Here is a 26,470-nt window from a genome sequence, read left to right as displayed (position 1 = left end):
TGTTTTACATAGCTGGGATACTTTGATCGTTACATGTTTATTTTGCAACAGTCTGAAATTTTCAGTATGTTTTTATGCGTGCAGTGTACAAAATCGTTGCATGATTTTTGGATGTTTGTTTCTTCAGGCAAAACCAATTTCACCGTCAATCTTTTTATTGTCACCGGCATCCTAATATTGTGGCATTTTACAATTTCAGTTTAAATTACTAATAAGTTATAACATATTTCAAACAGGCAACATGAAGAATACATAAACCGTACCTAAACAAGTATAGCCTAGAAAATAAGCAGGAATATGCATAACAATATTCTAAGAGCTGCTCTTTTATATCCATAGCTAAAATTTGATTTTAATAAAAAACTAGTGTATTACATCAACTGATTTAACATCCAGGCATTATTACATTCATATGTATTTAATGGCTTTGATAGTATAGCTTTTCCTCTCCTCTGTTCTTTTTCCATTTGCAGAGGATCAGCATCCAAAATGTCTTCTGGAAGGTCTTGTTGCATAGGGCGTAGCACATGGGGTTGATCGTGCTGTTGACGTAGCAGAGCCAGTAGCCCAGATGCCAGAGAGAGACGGGGATGCAGTTAGAACAAAAGGTAGAGATGAGAACCATAATGTTGTATGGGGTCCACGTGAGGATAAATGCTAGGAGAATCGCACTTAGCGTCTGAGCCGCCTTTTTCTCCTTGACAAGGACCATTCTTTTCCGTTTTGTCATCTGGATTTTCAAGTTTGGATCTTCTGGTTGGGTTGATGTGGATGTGGATGATGGAACCTGTGTCTCTGATGTGTATCTGTGATCTGCGTTTGTTCTCTCAGGCTGATTGTTGGATGGAAAAGTGGTAATATTGCTGAGAATTGGCCTAAACTTGTATGCCAAACATTTTTTACTGTTTGTTTGTAAGCACTGCTTTGCAGTGTCACTTACGTTGTCTTCATGACAATCCAGCTGTCCATTCTTATTTCCTCTAGATTCTTGGTTCTTGAAAGATTCTCGTGGAGTTGCATCCGAGACGGAGCGCTCATCCTCTGATGATGTATAACTGTTAAAGCTGGTCACCTGGTGTGACTTTGTCCACAGATCCTCAGATTGCATCGTTGTCCTTGTAACATAACTCTGGTTGGATGAAGACCATGATGCTTGAGTCCCATCCCTGTTGTTTTTAAAGCTGAAGCATCGTAGTATTGGCTTCCGTTCTTTAGGTCCTTCGTGACTGTCTAAAGATGGGTATCCTTGCAGTTCTGCCAAATTCTTTGTGCGCTTCTCTGTTTCTTTGTAGATTTTGCAATACAAAATTGTCATGATGGACACTGGGATATAAAAAGCTGCTATGGCCGTCCCGAATGTAATTATGGGTTCTGAGAAAAACTGTATTTGGCATTGGTCAGGAGAAACAGTCCTCTCACCGACAAAATACTGCCAGCACAGAATAGGTGGTGCCCACAATATGAAAGATATCAACCATGCCAAGCCAATCATGAGGCCCGCACGTTTCGGGGTCCGTTTAGCCCTATAGGTAAGCGGTCTTGTTATTGAGAAGTACCTATCGAAGCTGATGACCAGCAAGTTCATCACCGATGCGTTACTTGCAACGTAATCAAGTGCCAACCACAGATCGCATGCTATGTTACCCAAAGACCAGTATCCCATGAGAATGTAGCATGTGTACAGGTTCATGGAGAACACGCCAATGATTAGGTCTGCAAAAGCTAAACTGAGTAGATAATAGTTGTTTACGGTCTTAAGTTGGCTGTTCACCTTGAAAGAGAGCATCACTAAAACATTGCCCACTATTGTGATGAGGCTCACTACAGCTGATACGGTTGCAATAGTAATGACCTCCAGCAGGCTGTACGGGGCTGGCAGCATGGCTGAAACATTTCCACCTGCAGTTGAATTTACAATATTATCCATCCTGTCAGTGTGAACACATTAGTAGCAAACTCTTTATGAAAGTTTCACTGTGTTCTTCATGATCAGTTGAAAAGGGATACTCTGAAAAGAAAGAATAAAAGAATTGAAGAGAAGAGAAAATGTCAACTGTATACACTTGTTTAACTGGATAGAAGCGTCTGCTAAATTAATAATTGTAAACGTGTATGTGACGTGTAAACCAAGCATTTAAACATTGCAATTTTTTACCAAGGTAAGTTGGTTTATCTACCGCAGCATCTCTTCGCTTATAAGAATAGCAAAGGTTTACTGCAGTGGCCATAGTTTAACTATGGTATTTCTAATAAAATTACCTCACATTTACCATTGTCTCACTGTAGTTACATTTGTAGAAAAACATGGACATCGAGCAGCCAAAATATTTTATTAATTAATTTGAACTATAATACAACCATGGTAATCTTTCCTAAGACTTGTGTCGGTTATTTAATATTTATTTAATGAATGTGAATTCTAACAACTATTACAATAAAGCTGTGATTATTTTGGTGAGGTCATCAAAAAACATTGGGAATATCAGTAAACATTAATAAACACAAATATTTTTAAGACTTAACTATTAAAACAATTGTGAATTAAAAATTGTTTAAAGTTGGTAAATCTTTCTTTTCATTTACGAACATTAAAAGCTTTTTGCAATAACTGTGGGTTACTGCTCCCGTCACTGTGAGCAGCCTTCACCACAGGCGGAACTTTACTGCACGGAACGTTTCTCCGAAAGGGGGGGCAGATTAAAATGTAACACTCATAGTGGTGTTACACTATAATGCTCTCGACTTTAGTTATTCATTTGCTTGTCAGCTATGGACAACAGACCCAGTCGGGGACGTGGCGGACATTGGAAAAGAGGAGGAGGAAGAGGTGAAAGTGATACCGGGAGCTCGGTAGAACATAGGGGTCGCGGAAGAGATGAAAGTGATACCGGGAGCTCGGTAGAACATAGGGGTCGCGGAAGAGGCGGCCAGCATCGCGGAAGAGGCAAGAGAGACCATCGCAGAGGAAGAGGGCAATATCATGGTCCCGCTGCAGACTTCAGACGGGTGAGTGATGATGACATTTACATGTACCTTACCATTCTAACCATAGTTTCCAGCTATATACTTAGTTACCACAATTACCGTCACTAGTTACAAAAAGATGTAGTTACTTGGTATTATCCACTACTGTGATAGCAAACTCATTATAGTGTAGAATAAGTAAATCAAGTGAATTAAAACCGTCTATATTAAATGATATATAGCAATCTATAGTTTTACCTAATAACATAGCGGTCGTGATTGTATTTTAGTTGAAACCTATCATACGATTGTGCTTTAAGGATTTGCTCCGTTAACTACAGGAACAATATAGAATATAATCTAAAATATGTTTATCTTGCATATAATTTTATTTACATATATGCCTTGCATGAATATAAAAAAGTGCAGTATTCGTCTTATTGTTTTTATATTATTGTTTTGTCTTCAGAATCAAGATGAAGATCATGCTGACGAAAACAAGCCCGAGGAAGAGGAGAACAACGTCGTCTTCTCTAGGAGAAAGCTGGAGTCCAATTGGGACCGTTATGAGGAATCAGAGAGGCAAGAAACCAATGAAGATGTTCCCAGACAGAGAGGAACAGACTATCATGTCCTGCTCAGTTCAGCCGGTAAGATTTTGCACATTACTACCTGCTCTGAATCTGTGTCATATTCCCCCACTGTGCCTCTGATACAGGTAAGGCAGGAGACCAAAACCAGAATTAATGTAGGACGATGATGGTGTTGTGAGCTATTAAAATACAAATGGCAAAGTATAAGGGCATAGCTGTATTTCTGTTACACGGTTGGATCTGATTTATGGGGGACTCATCTTATCAGATGTATTTTTATATACTCTTACTCTCGTAAAGTAGAAATATTAATTATAGAGGTGTTAATTGTACAATATAGTAAATGGGACAAATTCCACCACCAAGTCTTAAGGTTTATCAAGTTGTAAATGATACATATAGACGTAATTGAAAACTTTGTCGTACCGGAAAATATTGCAGACTATTACATTAAATTAAGTTAAGTCACTACTGTGAATTGGGTCACTTGGTCTATGTGAGTTAAGTTGGCACATGTAATCGAAAATGTCTTATACATAAGAATTGGGACGTACAAAGAATTATGTCAGTGAATGAATTCAGAAAGTGTACATGTTGTCCATGGGTGGGTCCATAACACAACCTACTAATTAATCAAAAGAAACCATTGCAGATGTATTTGTTCATTGAACTTAATAAGCCTAAATCCTGTGTAACCTCAAAGTAAGGTTCCATTACGTTTTTCTCTTGAGGGATTTATCTTTGCTTCATTTGCCTCTCATTTCCCTAATCTGTTTCCGCTAAAGCTGCATTGATATTCCTTAGACCTTTTTGTGTCCTCTAGTTTTATGGCTGTGAAGTAGATCAGAGTTATGCTGCCTCTTTTGGTGTATTGGTAAATCTATGTGTATTTGGTGGCAGTGAAATATTTTATTTATTTATATTTAAATATTAATAAGCACAAATGCAGTTCTTTGCAAACATATTTACCGGATGATCCCATATAAATATGTTTTTGTTTTGTTGTGATAAATAAGGTGTACTCCAAACAAAATGGTAGTGCTTAAATTGTTTTGTTTTTGCTCTCTTTTATTTAATTTTTCTGTTTTGTTCCCCACACATTTATTATTAGTCGTCAGGTTTGCACTTTCTGACCGCTGCTGTGTATGTGGGTGTTTTTATTGTATCCATGAGTTCAGGAATTGTGTATGACAGCTTTTCCATCAAAAAGATAGTTTGGTACATTACGCTAACATCAAAATTAATGACTGCTGGTCCTTAATGGACGTTGTTATATTTTGGCGTCTATATTACACCAGCAGCCGACTGCTATTTTAAACATGAGAAATTATCTTCACATGTTTTGTTTGATTTGGCAGGAAGTTCGTCATTTAGTTTAAAGGTCATCTACATAAAATCGCTCTTTCTCTTGGCCTCGGCCCCACAAGCGTCTTTCAGAGTTGCATGACCTCCCCTCTGTCACCCAGCACACCGTTCTTTATCTCATTAGGATTCTGCCAGCAGACGCTGATTAGCGTGTGTGGTGTTAACACACTGATGAGAGTCATTCAGCTTTCACCAGGGAGTGAAACAAAGTGGAGTTACACCCTTCTCTTACCCTTGAGCTTTCTCACCCTGACCAAATCCACAACTTCAACATCATTCCTTCACATCAGTGTTTCATACTCATTTCAGACCTATTAACCTTTTCAATCCTTCAGTAGCCTTATCCACTGTTCGGGATCCTGTATCTTGCAGTTACACCTGCATATTAATGATCTCATACAAGTGACAAGAGGAAGAGGTGCATAATCCTTCAGCCACATTCAGGGTAGACTAGATTTGATGTGTTCTCAATATATCAGTGTTTGATTGAAGAAGTCCTCATTAGTTCATTGCAACCTCATTTGTCTCTTTCCTGTTCATGTCTCTCTCTCACACACACAAACACACACATAAACCAGTGTGGAATTGTGGATCATTGACGTTTAGTAGCAACGGCATATGGATTTGGATGAGCCTTTCCAAGATTTCTATTAAACTCTCTTTTACGATATTTTGCAATATTTAATGCATAAAAGTGTAGCAATGAACTTGTTGCTAGAGCCAGTGACATATGACAATGCCTCTGCTTAATAACAGCAGTGTGAACAGAACATTACGTGAAACTCATATTATTTAGAAAAAACGTTGATGAGAGAATGTTATGATCTCCTTTAGAGGAAGGTAGTTTGAAGGATACTTTTAATATCACTTGAAAATGCATACAATTATTCAGTTAAAGGGACAGTTCACCCAAAAACTATTTACATTTATTCATAAAGCACGATTAAACACAATTACCACGTTGACCAATGTGCTGTACAAAATAAAAACAACAACGAAGTGACAGATAAAACTACAGAACATCAAGACGAGACAACTCCATCAACAATCATGTATTTTAAGACAAATCAAATAAAAAAGTTCTTAATCTGGATTAATAATAGTCTATGTAGGAGCAGTTCTAATATGCAGACGGCTCCGTAGGCAGACTGTTCCAAAGTCTTGGAGCAGCTATGGATAATGCTCGATCTCTCGAGTCTTGAGCCTAGATCTAGGAGCCACTAAGACCATAGGATTGGCGGACCTAAGAGCTCTTGCAGGTTGATGGACTGTCAACAGATCAGATAGGTAAGACGGTGCAAACCCATTTAACAACTGAAAAACTACTTTTACATTTATGCGTTTGGCAGACGCTTTTACCCAAAGCGACTTACATTTCAATATACTATTCATTTGTTTTTTGAGTATATGCAACTCCTGGGATCAAACCCTTAACCTTGGTGTTGCTGGTGCCATGCTCTAACCACTGAACGACAGGAAAGCTAAATAAAGGGACTTAAAAATGTACCTTATACGACAGGAAAGCTAAATAAAGGGACTTAAAAATGTACCTTATAACGCACAGGTAGCCAATGAAGTGACTGAAGAACATGAGTAATATGCTCTCGTTTACAAACTCCTGTCAGGGCTCTGGCAACAGCATTCTGAAGGCGATTTATGAAAGATTGACTTATCTCCAAATAGAGAGAGTTGTAATAATCGAGCCACGTGGTGATAAAACCATGGATTACTCTATTAAAATTTGTCAATGAAAGAAATGATTTCATGTTGACCAGTGTTCGCAGCTGGTAAAAGCTTGATTTAACGAATTAGTTTACCTGCCTATCAAGCTTTGGGTGTCCTCCAGTCTATCTCGAGCTAGAGTAAGTGCAAAATTGCCTAGAGCAAGGCTGAAATGTGTCATTTTGTCAGTGGTACGGAGAAATATCTTCTCATATCCAACACCACGCCCAGATTTTTCACATGTGGCTCAGCATAAATATTCTTAGTCTTAATTTACTCACCCTTGAATTGTTTCAAATTTGTATACATTTCTTTGTTCCGATGAAAACAGGGCTAGATATTGGGAAGAATGCTTGTGACCAAACAGTTCTTGGACACCATTGACTACCGTGTTTATCTTTGGGTGAACTGTCCCTTTAAGATGGTTGAGTATTTTAACAGTTTCAAACAAAAACACATTAGCTTTGCATTGGCTTCTGATTTCGGTTGTAGGTTTAGTATTGAAAAAATCCAAGGCATTTAAGGGGCAAGAAAATAAGTAACAGTGCATTTATGTGTTGCATCTAAAATAATGATGATTATTAATCTTGAGTGTTTTAATGAGATTTTTTTTCTGGTTTACTTGATCATCTCTATCATTCAACGCTGCTGTTTACTTTCCACACAAATGAGTTCACTTTGGAATAACTTCACCATAAATAATATCCGTTTTTTATTGTAGTGTTTCATTTTTGCTGTTTAAATAGAAACAAGGTGTTCTGTACAGTAACAAATCATTACAGAATATTAGTTTAATGATGATGTTTTTCTTAAAAATGTTGACAAAGTAGTTAACTAAATAATCCGTTAGCAATTACCCTAATTACCTTAGAGAGAGGATCGATGCAATCCTCACAGTTTTCCTCACCCAGCCTTGAACTCAATCCAGATCCGCCTTTGTCAGACTGTCACATCGAACACATCCCAAACCTTCTCGTCTAGGAAACTGTCACCATCCCCAGTCACGGAGTCTATTCATCTTAAATTATGTAATCTTTAACGTAAACACTCTTTCCACTGTCATGAGTTGGTTGTCTAGGACTCACAGAAGAGTCCAAAGCTTTGTCTCTAGTCGTAAAAACCACACGAAAGTCCAGATCATTTGTCGTGATATCTTAGATGGTCCTGGAGAGGACAAACAGATAATCTCTCATGTGTAGAAGTCAGTGTTCCTCAGCAGTAGTGGAGCATAATGGGAGATGATGGCAGATGATGCTGAATCTCTCTTTCTCTCTGGATGAATATGTGCTCCTGCGTGTGGAGTCTCTGACAAACACCGATCTGAATGGCTGGGAGGAGGTCATTCCCACTGGGTTGGGATGATCGTCATGATTTGGGGCAGTGAACAGACAGACGTTGAGAATGGGAGGAGAAAGAGGAGCTAAAGCAGAAACGAAGGGGTGAAGGTTACTCATGCTGTAGTCAGTGGGGGTGTAAAAAGCGGTACGATGCGACTGAAGGATAATGAAGGCATTAATTGCTGTCTTTTGACACCGATAGCTGTGAATACATAGCTGGGTGAGTGGGTCGGTTATGTGTATAGTTATTGTTTTAATGCTGAGAACAATTTGGAGATTTACTTAGAAATAAAAGTAATAATGATTTTGCTAGGGTGCCGGTGTATGTTTTTTTTCTATTTCCTGTTACTGTTTCAGTTGTTTTTTAATGTGGATATCAAAATAAATATTAGGCTCTGTAACATTTTGGTTATTAACGTTAGATGAAGGTTAACTATATCGTTGGTAACAAATAACGTTATGTGGCCCAAACGTAACTTTCTGTAGACCTCCGCAAATAATCAATAATCAAACTGTTGAGTGTTTTAAATTGATAATACATAATTATATTAATACAATTAATATACACTAAAATATATAAATGTAAAATAAGTGGTAATAACAAAACACAGAGTGGAAGTGTACTTTGGGTTAGTGTGTGCGTCCGGTGAAACGTCTATACTGTCTCATTTGTCCTATTTTATTCCAAGCTTCACTGTAAAAAAAAAACTGACAGAATTTTCACATGTTAAATTACAGAAATAAAAAATAAAATAAATAAAAATTTGACAGTAAAATAACATAAAAACATGTCATTTTACTTTACAGAAAACTATTTGACGTTTTTTGCTGGTGCCCCAGCTGCCAAAACATTACCTTTTTACTGGATCTGTTCCACCAAACAGAAGAGCAAAATACACTCTCAGAAGTTCCTAATATTTATGTACAGGAAAAAACTGGCATAACAATATGGCCCTAAATTCTTTTTACTTTATTAAAAGTAAAATTGAACAAGACTAGACAATGAGGTACTGTATATTTTTACATTATTTATTAATTGTTAATCTAATGTAAATTTGACTAATACCTTTACTATTTAAAATCAAAGTGGTATTTCTCAGTATTGATGGACCAGAGCTTACATACATACATAGTTGTATTTTTTAACTAACATTTAAAAGAGATTAATAAATACTTGAACGAATGAATTGTTTGTTAATGTTAATTAATACATTTATATGATTAACAAATTTTGATTTGGCTTTTATTCACACATAATTATTGATCAGCGCACCTATAGACAGAAACGCAAACTTTAAACGTAAGATGTGTTACTGAGACACTGGCCATCTTTTCTAACATGAACACTATTTATCTGCCGCAAATGAGTCAAGTCTGTGAGAGGTGTCGAAATCTCGATATTTTTGAGAACACTAGTTCCGTCCTGGTGACAGCTTTTCTACCTTCTCTATACTAGGTAATCCCGTCCAAAACTCAGAGGTCAATGGTTAATCTAATGTTTCTGTATCAGTGCAACCGTGTTTACAATTGTGAAAATATGCCTAGATGCTTTGTAGATATGTGTGCACATTACGTTTGGATATGAGAAAATATTTCTCTGTACCACTGACAAAATGACACACTTCAGCCTTTATCTTGCTCTAGGCAAGTTTGCACTTACTCTAGCTCGAGGTAGACTGGAGGACACACTTCATTTTCATATAAAAGAAGTTTGGATGATCCCCACCAAAGTGTGGTTTGATCTTTCTCATACTGCGCTCACAGCTGCGACAAGTGTAATTACAGGCCATCAAAGAGGAAGCCTGAATGATCTGTGAAAAGAAACTCATTCAATGCACACAGATTTAATAGACAGTACAAACATGAAAGTGCATCGGTGTAGTCTTGAGCTCTGCGACGACACTATCAACCCGGATTATCTGTTTGTAGTGTCCAGGTGTGTTTGTGACATTCTGATATACTTTAGGTCATTTTTCCTCACACTTACCTCTAAAATCACAGGTCACCTAGTTGTAGACCAAATAACATGTTTATGTTATACCGAATGGTTTTCTGGAAATGGCTTTTGTAAGCCTTTCCCATGTTGGGTGAGATTTCCAGATCTCTGAGTTTATTGATCTTAATGAGATCATAACGGAGGATATGAGCCATATAACCATGTACCCTGGAGGACTAATAACCAAGGGCATCGATATAGAGTGACAGCTCTGCGGTGTTGGACTACATCTGTGCGTCTGACCTAACACAGTATGTCTCCTCTGGGTCTCAGATGACCAGCAGACACAGACTTGTATTAGAATTGCATCTGTATACTCTGGTTACTCTTCAACGTGAGAGCAGTAAATTAAAACGTTATTGTTTAGTTGTTGGCCGAAATTTGGAGATTCTCTGCTCATGCACAGATGGAAACCTGCTGTAATTGATTCTGAATGACATTGCACCTGCAGGGCACTTCTCATTCCACACACACCACTTCCTCTCAGTTCCTTGATTCTTCACCTGTGGTCCTGATTCTTTCATTTTCACCAGCTTTTCAAACTGCTTAAAATCAATTGGCGAGCCATCTCTGCACATTTCAGCGAGATAACGGAAACACTGTATTTTAATGATTTCTTTATTTGTTTTTTAAAGGCAGAGTTAATCCATGAATTAAATGTATTCACCCTCGTTGTTCAAAACCTGTGTATGATTCTTTCTTCTTTGGAAAACAATAGATGATATTTTGATAAATGTGACCCTGGATCACAAAGCCAGTCTTACAACCCGAATTCCGGAAAAGTTGGGATGTTTTTTAAAATAGAATAAAATTAAAACTAAAGGAATTTCAAATCACATGAGCCAATATTTTATTCACAATAGAACATAGATAACATAACAAATGTTTAAACTGAGAAATCTTACACTTATCCACTAAATTAGCTCATTTAAAATTGAATGCCTGCTACAGGTCTCAAAAATGTTGGGACGGGGCAACAAATGGCTAAAAAAGCAAGCAGTTTGGAAAAGATTCAGCTGGGAGATAATCTAGTGACTAAGTTTATTGATATGTTATGATAACATGATTACCTTTAAAAGGGAGTGTCCCTCAGAAGTAAAGATGGGCAGAGGCTCTCCAATCTGTGATAGACTGCGTAAAAAGATACTTTAAAAACAATCTTCCTCAACGTCAAATTGTCTTTGCAAATCTCATCATCTACAGTGCATAACATCATCAAAAGATTCAAAGAAACTGAAGACAAGGCCGGAGACCTTTATTGAATGCCCGTGGTCTTCGGGCCCTCAGACTGCATCACTCAACGGCATGATTGTGTCAATGACATTGCTAAATGGGCCCAGGAATACTTCCAGAAACCACTGTCGGTAAACACGATCCGCCGTGCCATCAGCAGATGCCAACTAAAGCTCTATTATGCAAAAAGGAAACCATATGTGAACATGGTCCAGAAGCGCCGTCGTGTCCTGTGGGCCAAAGCACATTTAAAATGGACTATTTCAAAGTGGAACAGGTCAGACGAGTCCAAATTTGAAATTCTTGTTGGAAATCACGGACGCTGTGTTCTCCGGGCTAAAGAGGGGGGAGACCTTCCAGCGTGTTATCAGCGTTCAGTTCAAAAGCAAGCATCTCTGATTGTATGGGGGTGCAGAAGTGCATAGGGTATGGGCAGCTTGCATGTTTTGGAAGGCTCTGTGAATGCTGAAAGGTATATAAAGGTTTTCGAGCAACATATGCTTCCCACCAAACGACGTCTATTTCAGGGAAGGCCTTGTATACTTCAGCAGGACAATGCAAAACCACTGCAGCTATTACAACAGCATGACTTCGTCGTAGGAGAGTCTTGGTACTGAATTGGCCTGACTGCAGTCCAGATCTTTCACATATAGAGAACATTTGTCGCATCATTAAACGAAAAATACGTCAAAGACGACCACAAACTGTTCAGCAGCTGGAAACCTATACAGGGCAAGAATGGGACCAAATTCCAACACCAAAACTCCCGTAACTCATAGCCTCAATGCCCAGACGTCTTCAAACTGTTTTGAAAAGAAAAGGAAATGCTACACCATGGTAAACATGCAACCGTCCCAATTGTTTTGAGACCTGTAGCAGGCATTACATTTTAAATGAGCTAATTTAGGGGATAAAAGTGTAACATGTCTCAGTTTGAACATGTTATATGTTATCTACAGTATGTTCTATAGTGGATAAAATATTGGCTCATGTGATTTGAAATTCCTTTAGTTTTCATTTTATTCAAATTTATAAAGCGTCCCATCTTTTCCGGAATTCGTGTTGTAAGTAGCACAGGAATTCTTTTTGTTAAAACCAAAAATACATTGTATGGGTCACAATGATTGATTTTTCTTGTATGGCAAAAATCATTAGGATTTAAAGTAAAGATCATATTCCATGAAGATATTTTTTTAATTTCCTACCCTGAGTACATAACTTTATTTTTTTCGAGTGGATGGCCTGCTACAGTGCAATATCTCAATATTTGGATTTATTTGCACCCTCAGATTCCAGAGACTTAAATGGCTGTATCTCCGCCAGATATCGTCCTATCCTTACAACCCATACGTAAGAAATCTTAATTATTCAGCTTTCCATTGATGTAAAAAACTGACCCATTAGACTGGTTTTGTGTCCATATAATGGGAATGAGTGGGGCCCAGTGTTGTTTGGTTTACCAACTTTCTTCAAAATATCTTCTTTTGTTTTCTGCAGATGAAAGAAAGTCATGCATGTTTGGAACAACATGCGGGTGAATAAATGATGAAATATTATTTAATTTTTGCTTGCACCAAACCTTTATCATTAAGTGACTAGAAATCGAGTCTTATAAAAAGAAAGTTGACTTGCAGCTCACGAATCAGATGTTTTTCAGCATGCTTTGATATTTGTAGAAGAACTCTACAGCTATCTTGTGTATAAACGCTCACCATCTGCTGTATTGGTTTGTTTTGTGATCGTGCACATATACTGTGTATGTGTTGAAGTGTGTTGAATTCCTGCATGAAAGGCAGACAGTAATTATGATGCGGGGGTGGTATGTTGTTTCACCCACACACAGTGTCGCAATGTCATCTCTGACACACTGTTATAATGTGTTAGAGAAACAACTGCAGTGTTAAGTCTTCGCTCTCACACTCTCCTTTACTCTCTGCTTTTGTTATCGTAAACACCTGTGCGATTTGCATGCGGCTGTTTTTTTTCTGTTCGTGCACTTTAAAAAATGTAACTATAGGGAATAACAGAGACAGCTTTTTTTATTGAGTGTAATATTGGCTTTATGTGTATTTTTGTACCATATTTAACTAACTGCATAACTTACTTTTTCTGAGTTTATTGTAGAGGCAGATTTTATTGTAAACTTTTGTTGTATGGGTTACAGTCTCATTTTTATAATAAGGTTGTATATTGATACCTTTTAATTATGATGTGAATAATGTAATATGTTCCCATTGAACCCGTTTTATAATGCTGCTAGAAATGGACCCTGATGGAGCTGTCGAGTTTATTCATGCCCAGAGATGCATTATTTGGGGCAGTGTTGATATTCAGGGCATGAAGTCCTTTGGTATTTGGTTGGAAATTGATGTATTGTTTCTGTGTATTGGCATTGAATTCTGAAATTAATTCAGAGCTGTTTATTTCTCTGTGTGATTGTGAAGCCTGTCATTTAAGTTAACAGGGAAATTATCTTTAAACTCTTTTAACATCAGTAAGGTGTGGTTTTTTCTCTACCTAGGCATGTTATTGTGCTTTTTAATTTCATACAGAAGTTTAATTTAGAGGTCTGCATAAAAATTAAATGCGGTCTCAACACATTTTGCCAGTGCTATCAACAACTAGAATTTGTTTTGGTTACTGCAGTTCTGTTCGTGTAAATTCATAGTTTTTAGGGGTGGATATTGAGGAAGAATGTATTATTGACAGATCTTCCAAACACTTTAGGCTTGTCATGTCTAAATTAAATCAATTCGATATTAAGTGTAACATCTATTAACACCATAGCATGTACTATTACATCACAGGCGTTTATCAAACTTAAAATTAGTATAATGGGTTTTTCTCCTCCTCTTGTAAATGTTGACATGCTATTCCCCATAGTTGTCTGTGTGTACACTCCTTCCTGAAATGTGTTAATCATTGGCCAGCCATCTCCTTTGATGAAAAGTAGCACATTGAGTAGCACATCTTTATGGAAATAAATGACTCTGCTAAATCACTTAAGATTCGCCACAGCTGTATGTTCACATGAAGATCAGTTCAGCCCAGCATCTCAACTGCAGTGCACTGCAGATAAGAGCCATGTCACATTTTTCTGCTTGATTGAGCCTTTCATATCTCCAATCTGAAAAGAAACAGCTGGGCATGTCCAGGCCACCCGCCTAATTTCCTGAACTGGGCTGTAAAACATTCTAAGAACTGTAACATTCATATATATGTATATATTTCACAGAAGGGATATTTGTAAATATTTTATTATATCTTTTCATATGACAACACTGAAGGAATGACGCTTTTCTACAATGGCACCTAGCGAGTGTACAGCTTGTTTAACCGTTTAAATTTGCTGTCCCCTCAATAAAATTCAACTCCGCTATTAATGTCCAAACCGCTGGCAACCAAAGTGAGTACATATGGTTCTAAGTGAAAATGTCCAAATTGGGCCCAATTAGCCATTTCACCTCCCTGGTGTCACGTGATTCATTAGTTTTAGATGGTCTGCGGTGTGAATGGGGAGCAGGTTTGTTCAATTTGGTGTTATTGCTCTCTCTCATACTGGTCACTGGAAGTTCAACATGGCACCTCGTGGCAAAGAACTCTCTGAGGATCTGAAAAAAGGAATTCTTGCTCTACTTAGTTTGCCTAGGCTATAGCACGTGTGCAATGGAAGCATGGTGGCCAAGACCGTACACTGGTTTAACAGGACAGTTTCCACTCAGAACAGGCCTCGCCATGGTCGACCAAAGCAATTGAGTGCATGTGCCTAGTGTCGTATCCAGAGGTTCTCTTTGGGAAATAGACATGTGAGTGCTGCCAGCATTGCTGCAGAGGTTGCCCATTCAATCCAGAATTGTTTTAAAATTATATTATTGGTTTACAAGTCTTTACACAACCAAGCCCCAAGATATCTGTCAGAGATGCTGCACTTTCATGAGTTGTTTATCAGAACGCAACAAACACTTGTTTATCTCACCCATCATTTAATTGAAATGTCTTTCCCTGTTTTAAACATTGAAAGAAAAACATTGACACGTACATTTAGGCGACGATAATACCGTTTGCCAAATCATTCACAGATTTTAAAGCATGTTTTCAAGTAGAGAGAGAGAGAGAGAGAGAGAGGGAGTCTCACTCTACACGACTCACAAATCAAATGTCTGCTCTATGGAGATGATCTGGTTCTGTTGTCGCACTCAACACGGCTTACAACAGAACCTGAACCTGCTAGAGCAACACTGTCAGACCTGCGCCCTGACAGTTAAACTCACTAAAACTAAAATGATCACCTTTCAGAAAAGATCCACATCCCAACTATCACAACACACATTTACATTAAACCCCATAACACACACACACATCACACTACAATTCAAAAATCACATCCACAGGAAACTTTAATCCTACAGTGAATGAACTGAGAGATAAAGCATGCAGGGCCTTCAATGCCATCAAACGACAATGTCCTATAGAAATCCCAATTAGAATTTGGCTGAAAATATTAGAATCAGTAATTGAACCGATTGCCTTCTATGGTAGTGAAGTGTGGGGTCCACTGACAAATCCAAATCATTATTTTACTCAATGGGAAAAACAACAATGTTATTTGGCCCTAATGAGAGAATACAGTATGGCAGATTATCTGTACACACACACACACACACACACACAGAGAGAGAGAGAGAGAAAGTGAGAGTGTTTATGCATTTCTGATTTGTCCTGTTTGTTTACTATCTTGCAAAGTTTAGACTTTTAATGACCTGCTGTGCTGACAGACCTTCTCGATTTTTTTTTTTTACATATCCACTGGCAGATAGAAAACAACTTTTCAAAATGTCTTTGTGCATTTCAGAAACTACATTTTAAAGGTTGTCCTTCTCAAGTCCAGATGCTAATTGGGAGACTGTTGCCATGCCCTGTGGCAGCTGCTTTGGGTGCTTGTATTAATTCTTACTGATTAATGTGCTCATTGTTTTGCATGTTGGGCTTGAAATGTTTAATTGCAGTCATTGCCGGCTGATTTCTTTTGATGGTTCGGTTCGCTACAGTGTTAATTGGCTCAAGAGCTGTGATAAATCATCAGCTTCTTCCTAAGGACTGTAACCTCCCTGAAAAAAGTGCAATCAAATGACACTGAATGACTTTTGCTCCGTTAAACTCTGCGGACCCACAGAGCCCGTCCAAAACAACATCCCAAAGATATTACCATGTTTTTCTGTAACTAACTCTAGTCTCTATAATTTTGCTCTTCATAATTTTGCCATTTATCGTACAGAAAATAACTTATAACTGAAATTCATCATATCCCCATGTCATTTATGATCGTGAACATTTTTAATAATGCTCAAATATGTCCAACATGTTCAAGTTTTATATCAAATGATAGTTCTTATTCTACAGAATATAGATCTCAAGTCCATCGAATGAAAGTCGTATGAATTATGATGTATGGAATTGATATTTGTAAACAAACAACACATACATTGAATATCTACGCTAATAACTGCATCCCAGCATTAGCTGCAAATGCTACATAATCTTTTTTTGTAAAGTAGTTTTCTACAAAATAAGTCTATTCCCCCCTTACAATCGGTTATGACAAATTCAGGTGGTAATCGGAAATTGGCCCAGTGTGTAACAGGTTGGACTTGTAAGTTCACAACATTTCATCAGTGCTTCGTAGGGCCTCTAAAATAGCCTGAGAAACTCAAGTGCCCACAGATCTTTGCTAAGTAGAGGAGTGAATGACCTCAGTCATTGAGAGGACATGTCAAATGATGCAGCCTGCAGAGAGAAAGAGAGACATCTGCCACATTCACATTGTGCCAGCAGCACTGCAACAGTGTGACGCTGTGCTGCAGATTGGAAAGTTCACTGAAAATGCATTCATCATTTACTCACCCTCATATCATTCCAAACCTGTAAGACTTTTGTTCTCCTACAGAACACAGAGGAGATATTTTAAAGAATGTTGGTAACTGCAACAAAATTCAATAAGAGGAAGGAAGGAGGCGGGAACCGGCAAACGTAACAAGACTTTTAATAAAATAACAAACATAGTAAAATTCCGGCAGCTCCCATATGGTCGACTGCAGACGTCTCTTGTCCGCGCTGCCCGAACTCTCCGGCACCGCGAGGCCACTCGGCGGCAACGACTCCGACAGCATGTCTCTCCTTCCTCCCGGGTGAACGCAACAAGACATTTAATAAAAAATGCTCTCATTTGGTCGACTGCCGGCCATACAAACACAATAAAACACAACATGAATTCCAGGCCTGGTCCTCTCTCACTGACGGTCCTGATCTCCTCCGTGATACCTTAATGGGTTACTACACCCAAAAATGAAAATTCTGTCATCATTTACTCACCCTCAGATTTTTCCAAACCTGTTTAGATGTCTTTTAGTTTGCAGAACACACGAAGACATTTTTATCTGATATTCGGCTTAATATCTTCCTGTGTGTTCAGCAAAACAAAGAAATTATACAGGTCTGTAACAATCTGAGGATGAAGTATCGCTTGCGTATCTAGTGATCACTATCATTTCTCTGGAATTCTGAATTGTCAATGATGGCTTTCTGTGGTCAGGTTTTTTGCATAGTCACTGCCAACTGTATAATAATAAATACTACGTAAACTCTATAAATACATTGTCATGTGTGCATATGAATGGTTTCAATATATGGCTCTTGTAGTAAAACTGCAAGAAAAAAGTAATTTGACCCATGCACTGTCGATGTTTTACTGAATAAAATAGTATTTGTAATTATATTATAGTTCACTTATTTTTTAAGTCATTTTTTTAGCATAAATACATTTAGTAATATTCCTAAAATTCAAGCAGTTGTAAGACTATTTCTGTTCTTTGGTTCTATTTTTTCAAGTCAATGATGAACATCATCTTTCTCCATTCACTTTATCTTTGTACTGTTCTATATTGTAATTGGAACAACACAATGCAGTAGCACATCACATGCACCTGCTTTCTTATATTAGCATCTCTACTAGCTCAATAATGCGGTGCTGGCTCTTGCCTCAGATGCTGACAGGACCTTCTCTCATTGTTATGGCAGCTGTTTCCATGACACTGTCACTGCCAGTGAAGGAAACATGATCAAATTGGTTGGATGGCATGTCCTGTCCACAGCCCACTCATGACCGTGTTTTCCACACTGATGACATCAGCCGTTGTGTACTTGGGGGTCTGTTCAGTCTTAAGAGGAATCTTGTTTCCTGTGGTGTGATGTCATTTCATTTATCAGCTAGTAGGCAGGTCGTCTTAGTTTATAGACCAAACTGATAACTACAGCGACTTAAATGTTCATTTTACATATTGGAATGGCTGTTTTTTTTTATGTTCCAAAAATGAAACGTTCTGTCATATTGCTTCAGATCCATATAAGACATCGTTTTCAGACCCATAAAATCACAAACGGTAGATTTTTGTCTTAATATCTTACTTTCATATTTAGGTGAACTGTTCCTTTAATACACTTTACATATACATCATCGGAGCCAAAATTATTCAGAGACAGATCCATCCACTTGACCTTGTGACCCTGCCCTATATAATCATACGCAATGTGGCCAACTGCAGTTGGCAAGTTTGTATTGACTTGAAAGGGGTTTAATGATGTTGAGGGCAGCGAGTATGAGGCCTCACGCTGGCCTGATCAGATGTGCGTGACAGAGCCACACTTGCTTTCTTCAGCTGTCTGAACTCGCTGCTGTCGCCCCAGAATTCACGCTGATATCAGTGCCAATGAGGAACAACTTCAAACACATGATCAGCTGCTGCCATTGAGGTGTGCCAAGAGCTTCAAGATCATGTAGTTTTCTTGCCAATGCCAATATGTTCCACTTCACAAAGTGTAAAGAATAAATATAATATAAATTTGTTCTTGCTTTTTTGTTATTTGTAAAGTAATGACCTTCTTGCAGCAACTGGAATTAATGCTTTTTTGGCGAGTCTGTAATAGCCAAAAGTTTTATACATAATGATACAATATGACATTTGTAAATACATTTGTAGATTTATACTGATAATATACAACAATCAAAACAAAAGTTTTTCTTGGATAATATAAACATTTGTTAATTTCCTTAAAAATGTATTATATAGCAACATCTGCTTATATTGCATTGTTCTTTTGTAGTCTTTGTATAAAAATAAAAAAATAAATATCATGAAATAAATATAAATTTTTATTTTTGTAGTATTTATGACTCGTCAAGTCTCTTATTTAACACAATTTAATTTAACTTTTATATACAATTTCATTTTCATATTATTTATAACTTGTGTTGTAAAATCTCTTTATTTGAACCAAATTTAATATATTTATATATATATATATATATATATATATATATATATATACTATTATATATAGTATATATATACTGTTTTATATTCTTATTTATTAGTCCTTAAAGTTTTAGTGATAATGGGAATTTGAAGCGTGTCATTTTAAAACTGTCCATTGTCTGTAGTTGTAAAAATGTGTGTAAGATGTATGAACTCATAACGTAAGCAGAATTCAAGTGATTTTACCAAAAATGGCACACATCTATGATTTCCACTATAATAAGATGTCACAGCAAGCTCTAACAATACATTTCCTGGAAATCATTTTATTTCTGGTAGTACAGTTTATTTAGTCAATTAATGTTCCACTGAGAACTTGTTTCTAGAATACAACAGCGTGTTTGGTGACTCCGGGGGAGTTTTCTATTCTCTATTATATCTACAGTCGTTCTATCTGTTTTAGGCGACTCTTACGCACAGTTCAGGTTCTCTGATGAGAAGGACTGGGAGATGGACTCGCTGGCAAAAGAACAGGTACATCATCAGTCATTTCAGAAGTGAGAGGTCAAGTATAGACCGCTTTAAGCCGAATAGTGACTTGTTTGAGGAAATCTCTGCCACTGATGGATTCTCATGATTGATTCCGACTTCAGATTCCAGCTCTGTTTATAGATCTGCCGGCTCTGTCCCAGTCGCTCGAAGAGCTTCCACTGCACACACGACTGAACCTGGAGGCTGAGCTTGTTCAGGTAGTTAAGAGTCAGTCAGTTCCAATAAATGTGGAGTTTTCTTTACTTTTCGGTCACTGTTTTTATGATATACGTATGTAGACAAGTGATATTTTTTTTTAATGTTCCAGGGGACTCCTGTTCAACTTCCATCTGTGAAAGCGCCTCACAGAACAGACTCGGCGCTAGCAGGTAGACTGAAGGCTCCTCAGGTGGGCGGCATCAAAGGACTGGACGTTAACTGCACTGTAAAGTCTCTTCCGGGTACAACACCGTCTCCCCCAGTCTCGACTACAATCCAGCCTTCCACAGATGAGGGCGACATGGAGCTCGACCTGCTCCTCAGCTTGCAGAATCCTGTTACAGTACTTGCTTCAGTTGAATCCAGAACTGTGATGGATGAGACTCCAAACAACCCAGTGACAGGTATTAGCATTCATTATAAATGTGCTCATAATGCTCTGTCCTCTCTCTCATACATAATGTTAGGAAGATTCATTTAAGCTAATGGGTTCATTAAAGTTTGTTTTGCCCATAAAAAAATTATGTCATGGGCAAAGCTTCGCTAGGGTGGCCATATTGAGCGTGGCGTTCTGCCCCATTCATTAAAAGGGCAGTGACGCATCTTGTTAATATTCATATCTTTGGTTTTGTTCATTATTGTTGTAAAATTAACTATCTTGTTACAAAAATAAATATCTTCTAATAGTAACAAAGTACATTGTATTATTATTTTTTTTAAATAAAAATAAACGGTGTTTGCAAATAAATTCTACAATTGTTTATAATATATTGTCCATTTAAGTAGCATCGGTGTTGCTATTTGTGCGTGCTATGTACGTAGAATGCCATGTAGGTTTTTAAAAAGGTAGGTTGACATGACAAAAAAAGTTATTTTATCTCTTCAACAGTTTCCGTGAAGGAAGAGAAAAAGGAAGAAACAGTTGACGTGAAGGACACAAAGCTTGAAGTGGAGATAGAAGCTAAATCCACAAGACCGGAATTGACAGAGAAAGATCTGGAGGACTGGTTAGACAGCATGATCTCCTGACTTGTCTCGTTCCAGTGATATAAAGAGACAAGTGTATCAATGCTGACTGACACTGTCGTGGAAAAAACAAGCAGGTGTGCTAATGCTGACATAACGCTGACGTGTTTTTAACCATGTAAAAATGTTTTACATCATGTTAAGAGATGGCACAAGACTATATGACACAATCATGTTACATGATGGCTAATGACACAAGACTATATCAGTCATCTGTAATAATAAATGTTTCGTTTTTGTGTTGGCCTACACGTGGTTGTTGTGCAAGTTTTCATACCAACTCTATAAAGGATCCCATCAAATGCAGACGCAGTCCTCATCTGATTTATTTGCAGTCAAATTAAATGCTATTGACAGCTGGGATTTATTGCATTGGCTTTATTTTCTTCCCCTGACAAAAGAAATGCAAATCACCAAAGCTTCTACATACATACAAATGGCCATACAATAGCAGTTTACAGACTTGTTCAATACATTTTTTGTCCTTCAATGTAGATTCCCATTTTGTCTAATAATTGTGCTGCACATAGGATCAGGCAGACATGACTTAACAGTTATTTAACTTGTAACTTAACATTAAAAAAGCAACAATGTTCTTGTCTATTCTACTTTATGAACCAACATAGCCTAAGCTACAAAAGAACTAACTAAAATGAGCAACTAAATGCTAAATAACAAAATATACGAGCAGGAGCAAATGTTTGCATAGTTTCTTGTCATAAGGCACTTTTATGTATGAGAAATATCTAGTAGGCTCTAGTAGATGATCTTAAATATTTCTCATTCCACCAGTCAGACTACCATCACTGAAGGCATTGCGCATTCATTATAGTCTTATTACTTTTCTTAAGATCAAACAGGCATAAGTCTTGTTTGGCACTCATTGAATAGCCCAGAAGGTATTCTTGTGCATATTTCCAAGACATTCATTCAACACATCAGAAACATATGGCAACATCTCATCTCACAACTTATGCATATGTGAGGCGACAACGTCAATTTAAGGATAAACATGATGTGTTCCAAATTGGGAAATGTGTGTCAGCACAGTTGTTTGTGTAATTTCAGTTCACGTTTTTTGGCTTGATCGCAATGAGTTGCTGTCATGTCTGGTGTTAGAAGCAGCTGAGGTTTTGATTGATAGGATAAATTGTGAAAGCAGCATTTGATGAGAGCTAGTTGAGGTTGTTGTGTCCAACCAACACAAGATCTTAAAATGATGTGGATATTGTGCCGGTTGTAATTCCTCTCATATAGGGACTGAGGGCATCATGTCCTCTAGCCCAGCTGGTCCTCATATTGCTTCCGGAAACAGTCTCCGGCTGGGAAGAAATCCCAGCATCTTTCCTGATACATCTTCCAAACGTACGATTCCTAAAATACAACGGAGGATATTTGAGAAAATTCCAAAAGCATTTTCACCCACAAAGCTATTTTTTTATCATCTTTTAATTTAGATTTTGTGGATTACCTGACCAGTGTGTTCAGTCTCATCTTTGTTGATCAGATACATCAAGAAAAATCTGTTAAATAGTATTGGAACATTTAGAATTGCAGTTTTGTTCTCAAAGGAAACATTCCAGGAATTCAAAGAATGTCATAATTTATATATTTAAAACCTGTTTACACCAAAGACGATAACTGTATCTTAAATTTAGAACATATTTTTTAAACTAATGACCACATCATCACTATACGAATGAAAAACTTTGACCACCAAACAAAATCTGTTTTACAAACATTATAAATAATATTATTCTCCATATATACTGTATATGCTGATATATTTATCATTATCTTAAAGTTGTAATTTATGTGTGAACGGGCCTTAAAGCAACATTTTAGATGTTTATATCAGTACTGTACTGTGTGTACTCACAGGTAGTTCGCCAGATTGTGCTCTTGTAAGGTGTGGGTTTCAAAGCCATGCGGAGTTCTGTCGAAGTAGTCATTCCCGATTCCACAGATGAAGCATTTTGTCTAGATAAAAACATTACGTCTTGCTTATCATTACCTTTATGTATTTTCTAGGATCAGATTTCACAAACACTATTCACCCTCATCCAAATTTGGTTGAGCCAGTTGCCATGTCATGACACCCAAACATAGCGATGTTTTGACAGTGTTTACACTTCTGGAGGACATCAGCCTACAATTTACATCCTATAGTTGTATTTATAGTTGCGTGTTATTAAGCAGAACATGTTGCTGCAAACGCTCACCTCCATGTCTTCGTTCACCTGCTCCTGCTGGTCTCTCAACTCACCGAAGGCGTCAATGATCAAACCTGGTTTGCAAATGAAAGCATTCATTACCTCATAATGCACCCGCATAAAGAATCCCTGTTGACAAGTTTCAGTAAGTAAGGGCAAAATGCTTAAGACAATGCCCTATAAATGGCAATAGTGCTTCTTCTGTAGCAATTTAAAGAAAACGTTAGGTGACATGCAAAATGTAATGTGTGATTGCATTAGTCATTACAAATGTAGTGGAGTAAAGAGTACATATACTTATTCAAAAATATAGTCAAGTAGAGCGTAAAAGTTGCTAATATCTTTAATACTCAGTACTACTACAAAGAAGCCAAAAAGATACTTGACTACAGTAACTAATTCCATTACTCCAATACTTTAACGTTACACCACTGGAGGGTTGGGTGCTCTTGTTGATATAATGAGTTTAATTCGCAGTACCCTGAATGATGGCCAGCAGAATGACGATGACGAAGAAAAAGAAAGTGATGTCAAACAGAATACGGTAGAGCTCGTAAGGGTCACCCGCCGGGTCTACGATTTCGTCACCGATGCCTCCACCGGCCCTCACACCAACATACATGTGGAACAGGTAACACTGGAAAACACATGGAATCGTTTTTTCTTGTATTAAAGTATTTTAGTTTCTTTTTACAACTGAATAGCCTACAAAACATTTTTGAAAAAGTAACATTAACATGTCACAAACTCACAGTCATCATATCATCACACTTCATGTCAGGCTGGTCCTCATCCTCGCTCTTGTTGTAGAACTTGCGGAAGAAGTTGAAGGCCACCACGGTGTACAGATAGACCACGACTGCCAGAAGCCCCACAGTCAACACCAACTGTTCAAAGATAGTATTTCATTAAAATGAAATGCCATGATGCTTTGTGGTAAAACTGAACTACGGTTGCCCTCCGGTGGACGAGACATGCCTGTTTGCCATTGTGAGTCACAGAAGACAAAATAGTCCTTAAGGTCTTGAAGCCCATGGCGATGTCCAGCAAATGAGCGGCGAAGAAGAAGTTATTGTAATGTCCCAGAATAGACATGGTGGTGTACCAGATCAGATAGAGGAAAGACTGGACATAAAAGCACAACATGTTAGTGTCAAACACATCATTGTGATGTAGGACAATGTCATAATACTCACATTGTCAGTTAGCACTACTCCCATCTTCCAGATGTGATACTTGGTATCAATAGAGCTCAACCTGTAATTGAAAGCAAAGTCATGACCGCATGATCTGATTCTATAGTTTGAAAGAGATTCTTTTCAGCCTTTAATCGCAAGTGTTGAAGACATTTTGTGATAGTAAAATTGTCAACCCTGTTATCAACAAGTATGTTTCATTTAAAATAGAAACCTACTCAAGTTCATGTAACTTAAACGTGTCGATTAGAAAGACATTTTAATGCTATTAATGCTATTTCTACAAATACCTATATAAACTAAACCAAGGTAAAAGTGTTGAAGTTTTAAGCTGCCCCTGCTGACAAACACTTTATGGTTAAAAACTGTGACATTTACTTGTCCTTAAACAGATTCTTGAAAGGGTGTTTTGTATTATAACCCTTTCGATAAATTCAGGCTCTTTCATGTGACAATAGCTCACCAGGACAGTAGAGACGCCTCCTTCACTACAGCCTCTTCAGTCGGGTCGAAGTCCAGTGCGCTCTTATCCAGACCCAGAAGTTCAGCTATGCGCTCGGCTCCATACAAGTCACCATATTTATTGATAACCTAAAGAAAGCCCAATGAAAAGACGCACCATCACTTCATAACATGTCATGTTTACTGTGCCTTCACTTACCTTTCTCTTAACAAACTTGTCCCAGTAATTGTTAGGGAATGACCTGAAAGACAGTTTTTGCGTCAGTGCTAGAATTACATGAATACAAGAGAAATGAAAATGAATGCCTGAAAGTTTTCTTACGGAGTTGCAATAACCAAACGATCCCACTGTCCTTTGATATCATCATCAGACGGCTGCTCGGTGATATATAAACCATCAAACTCCAGCTTTCTGGCAATCTCTTTCTCACGCTTAAAAACAACTAAGGGAACCTACAGCGAGCAGAGAAGAAAGTTAAATGTTGTACAGCTTTGATATATTTATACAAACTACAGGTGTAATGGGTGTAAACCTTTAGGTAATAATAACCAACGACGCAAAGTAAGGAGATGACCGTGTGAAACACAGCCAAAAAAGTCAAAGTGGGCGCCATATAACCAGTGCTCTCCTGAAGAATGAAGTATTCCACTCCTTCATCATCTTCATCGCCTTCATCTTCTGCATCACCCCAGGATCCTTCCTCTTCCTCATCATCAAAATCTCCAGTCACCTTAGTATGCAAAAACAAAACTAGTCAGAGGACTTATTATTGAGGTTATTACAGTATCGTTTGTTAAAACATTTCTGTTAATTGAACTAAAAATATCGGCCAAAATATTATTATTAAAACTAAATGTTAGCAATAAACTGAAATAAGTTTGAGTCACTAAATTATTAACAGAATATCAAAACTAAACTAGAATAAAAATAAATGAAACTTATAACAATACAAAAAAATAAAAAATATAATGACAAACACGCATAACATTTTTTACCACAATTAACACGAAAAAAATTTATAGAAGCTAAAACAAGAAAAAAAAATTGCTTTTGAGTTTATAATGTATTATAAATTAAATCACTATTAATTGAAATTAATATATTTATTGGTATATTTATATAGAAACCTTATAGAAGAGCAGGATGAAGTTGATGGCAAAGGCCACGAAAAGAGCCAGAAAACGTAGGTTGTAGAAGTTACGAGCCAGGTAATTCTACAAAGGAAAATAACCACACATTTAGTGTTAAACAAATTTAATCAAAACTTTTATATTCACCCTTGGTTCGGGTTCGTCCTGCAGGA

General features: G+C 37.4%; 3 protein-coding genes across 3 annotated transcripts in view; 1 reads left to right on the top strand and 2 right to left on the bottom strand.

Moving 5' to 3' along the window:
• Positions 1 to 133: 133 nt before the first annotated feature.
• On the bottom strand, positions 134 to 7,937 carry chrm5b (cholinergic receptor, muscarinic 5b). The gene is made up of 2 exons (XM_079474808.1): positions 7,511 to 7,937; positions 134 to 2,008 (listed from the first exon to the last, which is right to left on the bottom strand). The coding sequence occupies exon 2, from the start codon at positions 1,925 to 1,927 to the stop codon at positions 419 to 421; it is 1,509 nt and encodes a 502-aa protein (XP_079330934.1). The 5' UTR covers positions 1,928 to 2,008; positions 7,511 to 7,937; the 3' UTR covers positions 134 to 418.
• aven (apoptosis, caspase activation inhibitor) lies at positions 2,635 to 22,557 on the top strand. The gene is made up of 6 exons (XM_079474809.1): positions 2,635 to 3,006; positions 3,434 to 3,614; positions 19,983 to 20,053; positions 20,173 to 20,268; positions 20,379 to 20,673; positions 21,159 to 22,557. The coding sequence occupies exons 1-6, from the start codon at positions 2,770 to 2,772 to the stop codon at positions 21,296 to 21,298; spliced, it is 1,020 nt and encodes a 339-aa protein (XP_079330935.1). The 5' UTR covers positions 2,635 to 2,769; the 3' UTR covers positions 21,299 to 22,557.
• The window catches only part of ryr3 (ryanodine receptor 3), a gene marked incomplete at its 5' end in the record, with an annotated part of 73,308 nt that continues 68,502 nt past the window's right edge, over positions 21,665 to 26,470 (bottom strand). Inside the window, 13 exons of the mRNA XM_079474811.1 lie at positions 21,665 to 22,669; positions 22,767 to 22,818; positions 23,175 to 23,275; positions 23,518 to 23,582; positions 23,989 to 24,145; positions 24,261 to 24,395; positions 24,487 to 24,633; positions 24,705 to 24,765; positions 25,168 to 25,295; positions 25,366 to 25,408; positions 25,489 to 25,619; positions 25,700 to 25,897; positions 26,295 to 26,381. Coding sequence (XP_079330937.1) covers positions 22,574 to 22,669; positions 22,767 to 22,818; positions 23,175 to 23,275; positions 23,518 to 23,582; positions 23,989 to 24,145; positions 24,261 to 24,395; positions 24,487 to 24,633; positions 24,705 to 24,765; positions 25,168 to 25,295; positions 25,366 to 25,408; positions 25,489 to 25,619; positions 25,700 to 25,897; positions 26,295 to 26,381 — 1,401 coding nt within the window. The 3' untranslated portion in view covers positions 21,665 to 22,573. The remainder of the gene's footprint in view (positions 22,670 to 22,766; positions 22,819 to 23,174; positions 23,276 to 23,517; positions 23,583 to 23,988; positions 24,146 to 24,260; positions 24,396 to 24,486; positions 24,634 to 24,704; positions 24,766 to 25,167; positions 25,296 to 25,365; positions 25,409 to 25,488; positions 25,620 to 25,699; positions 25,898 to 26,294; positions 26,382 to 26,470) is intronic.

Source organism: Barbatula barbatula (genome assembly GCF_947034865.1).
Source record: "Barbatula barbatula genome assembly, chromosome: 15".
NCBI classification, from domain to species: Eukaryota; Metazoa; Chordata; class Actinopteri; order Cypriniformes; family Nemacheilidae; genus Barbatula; species Barbatula barbatula.
This window is presented reverse-complemented; position numbering and strand designations above follow the sequence as displayed.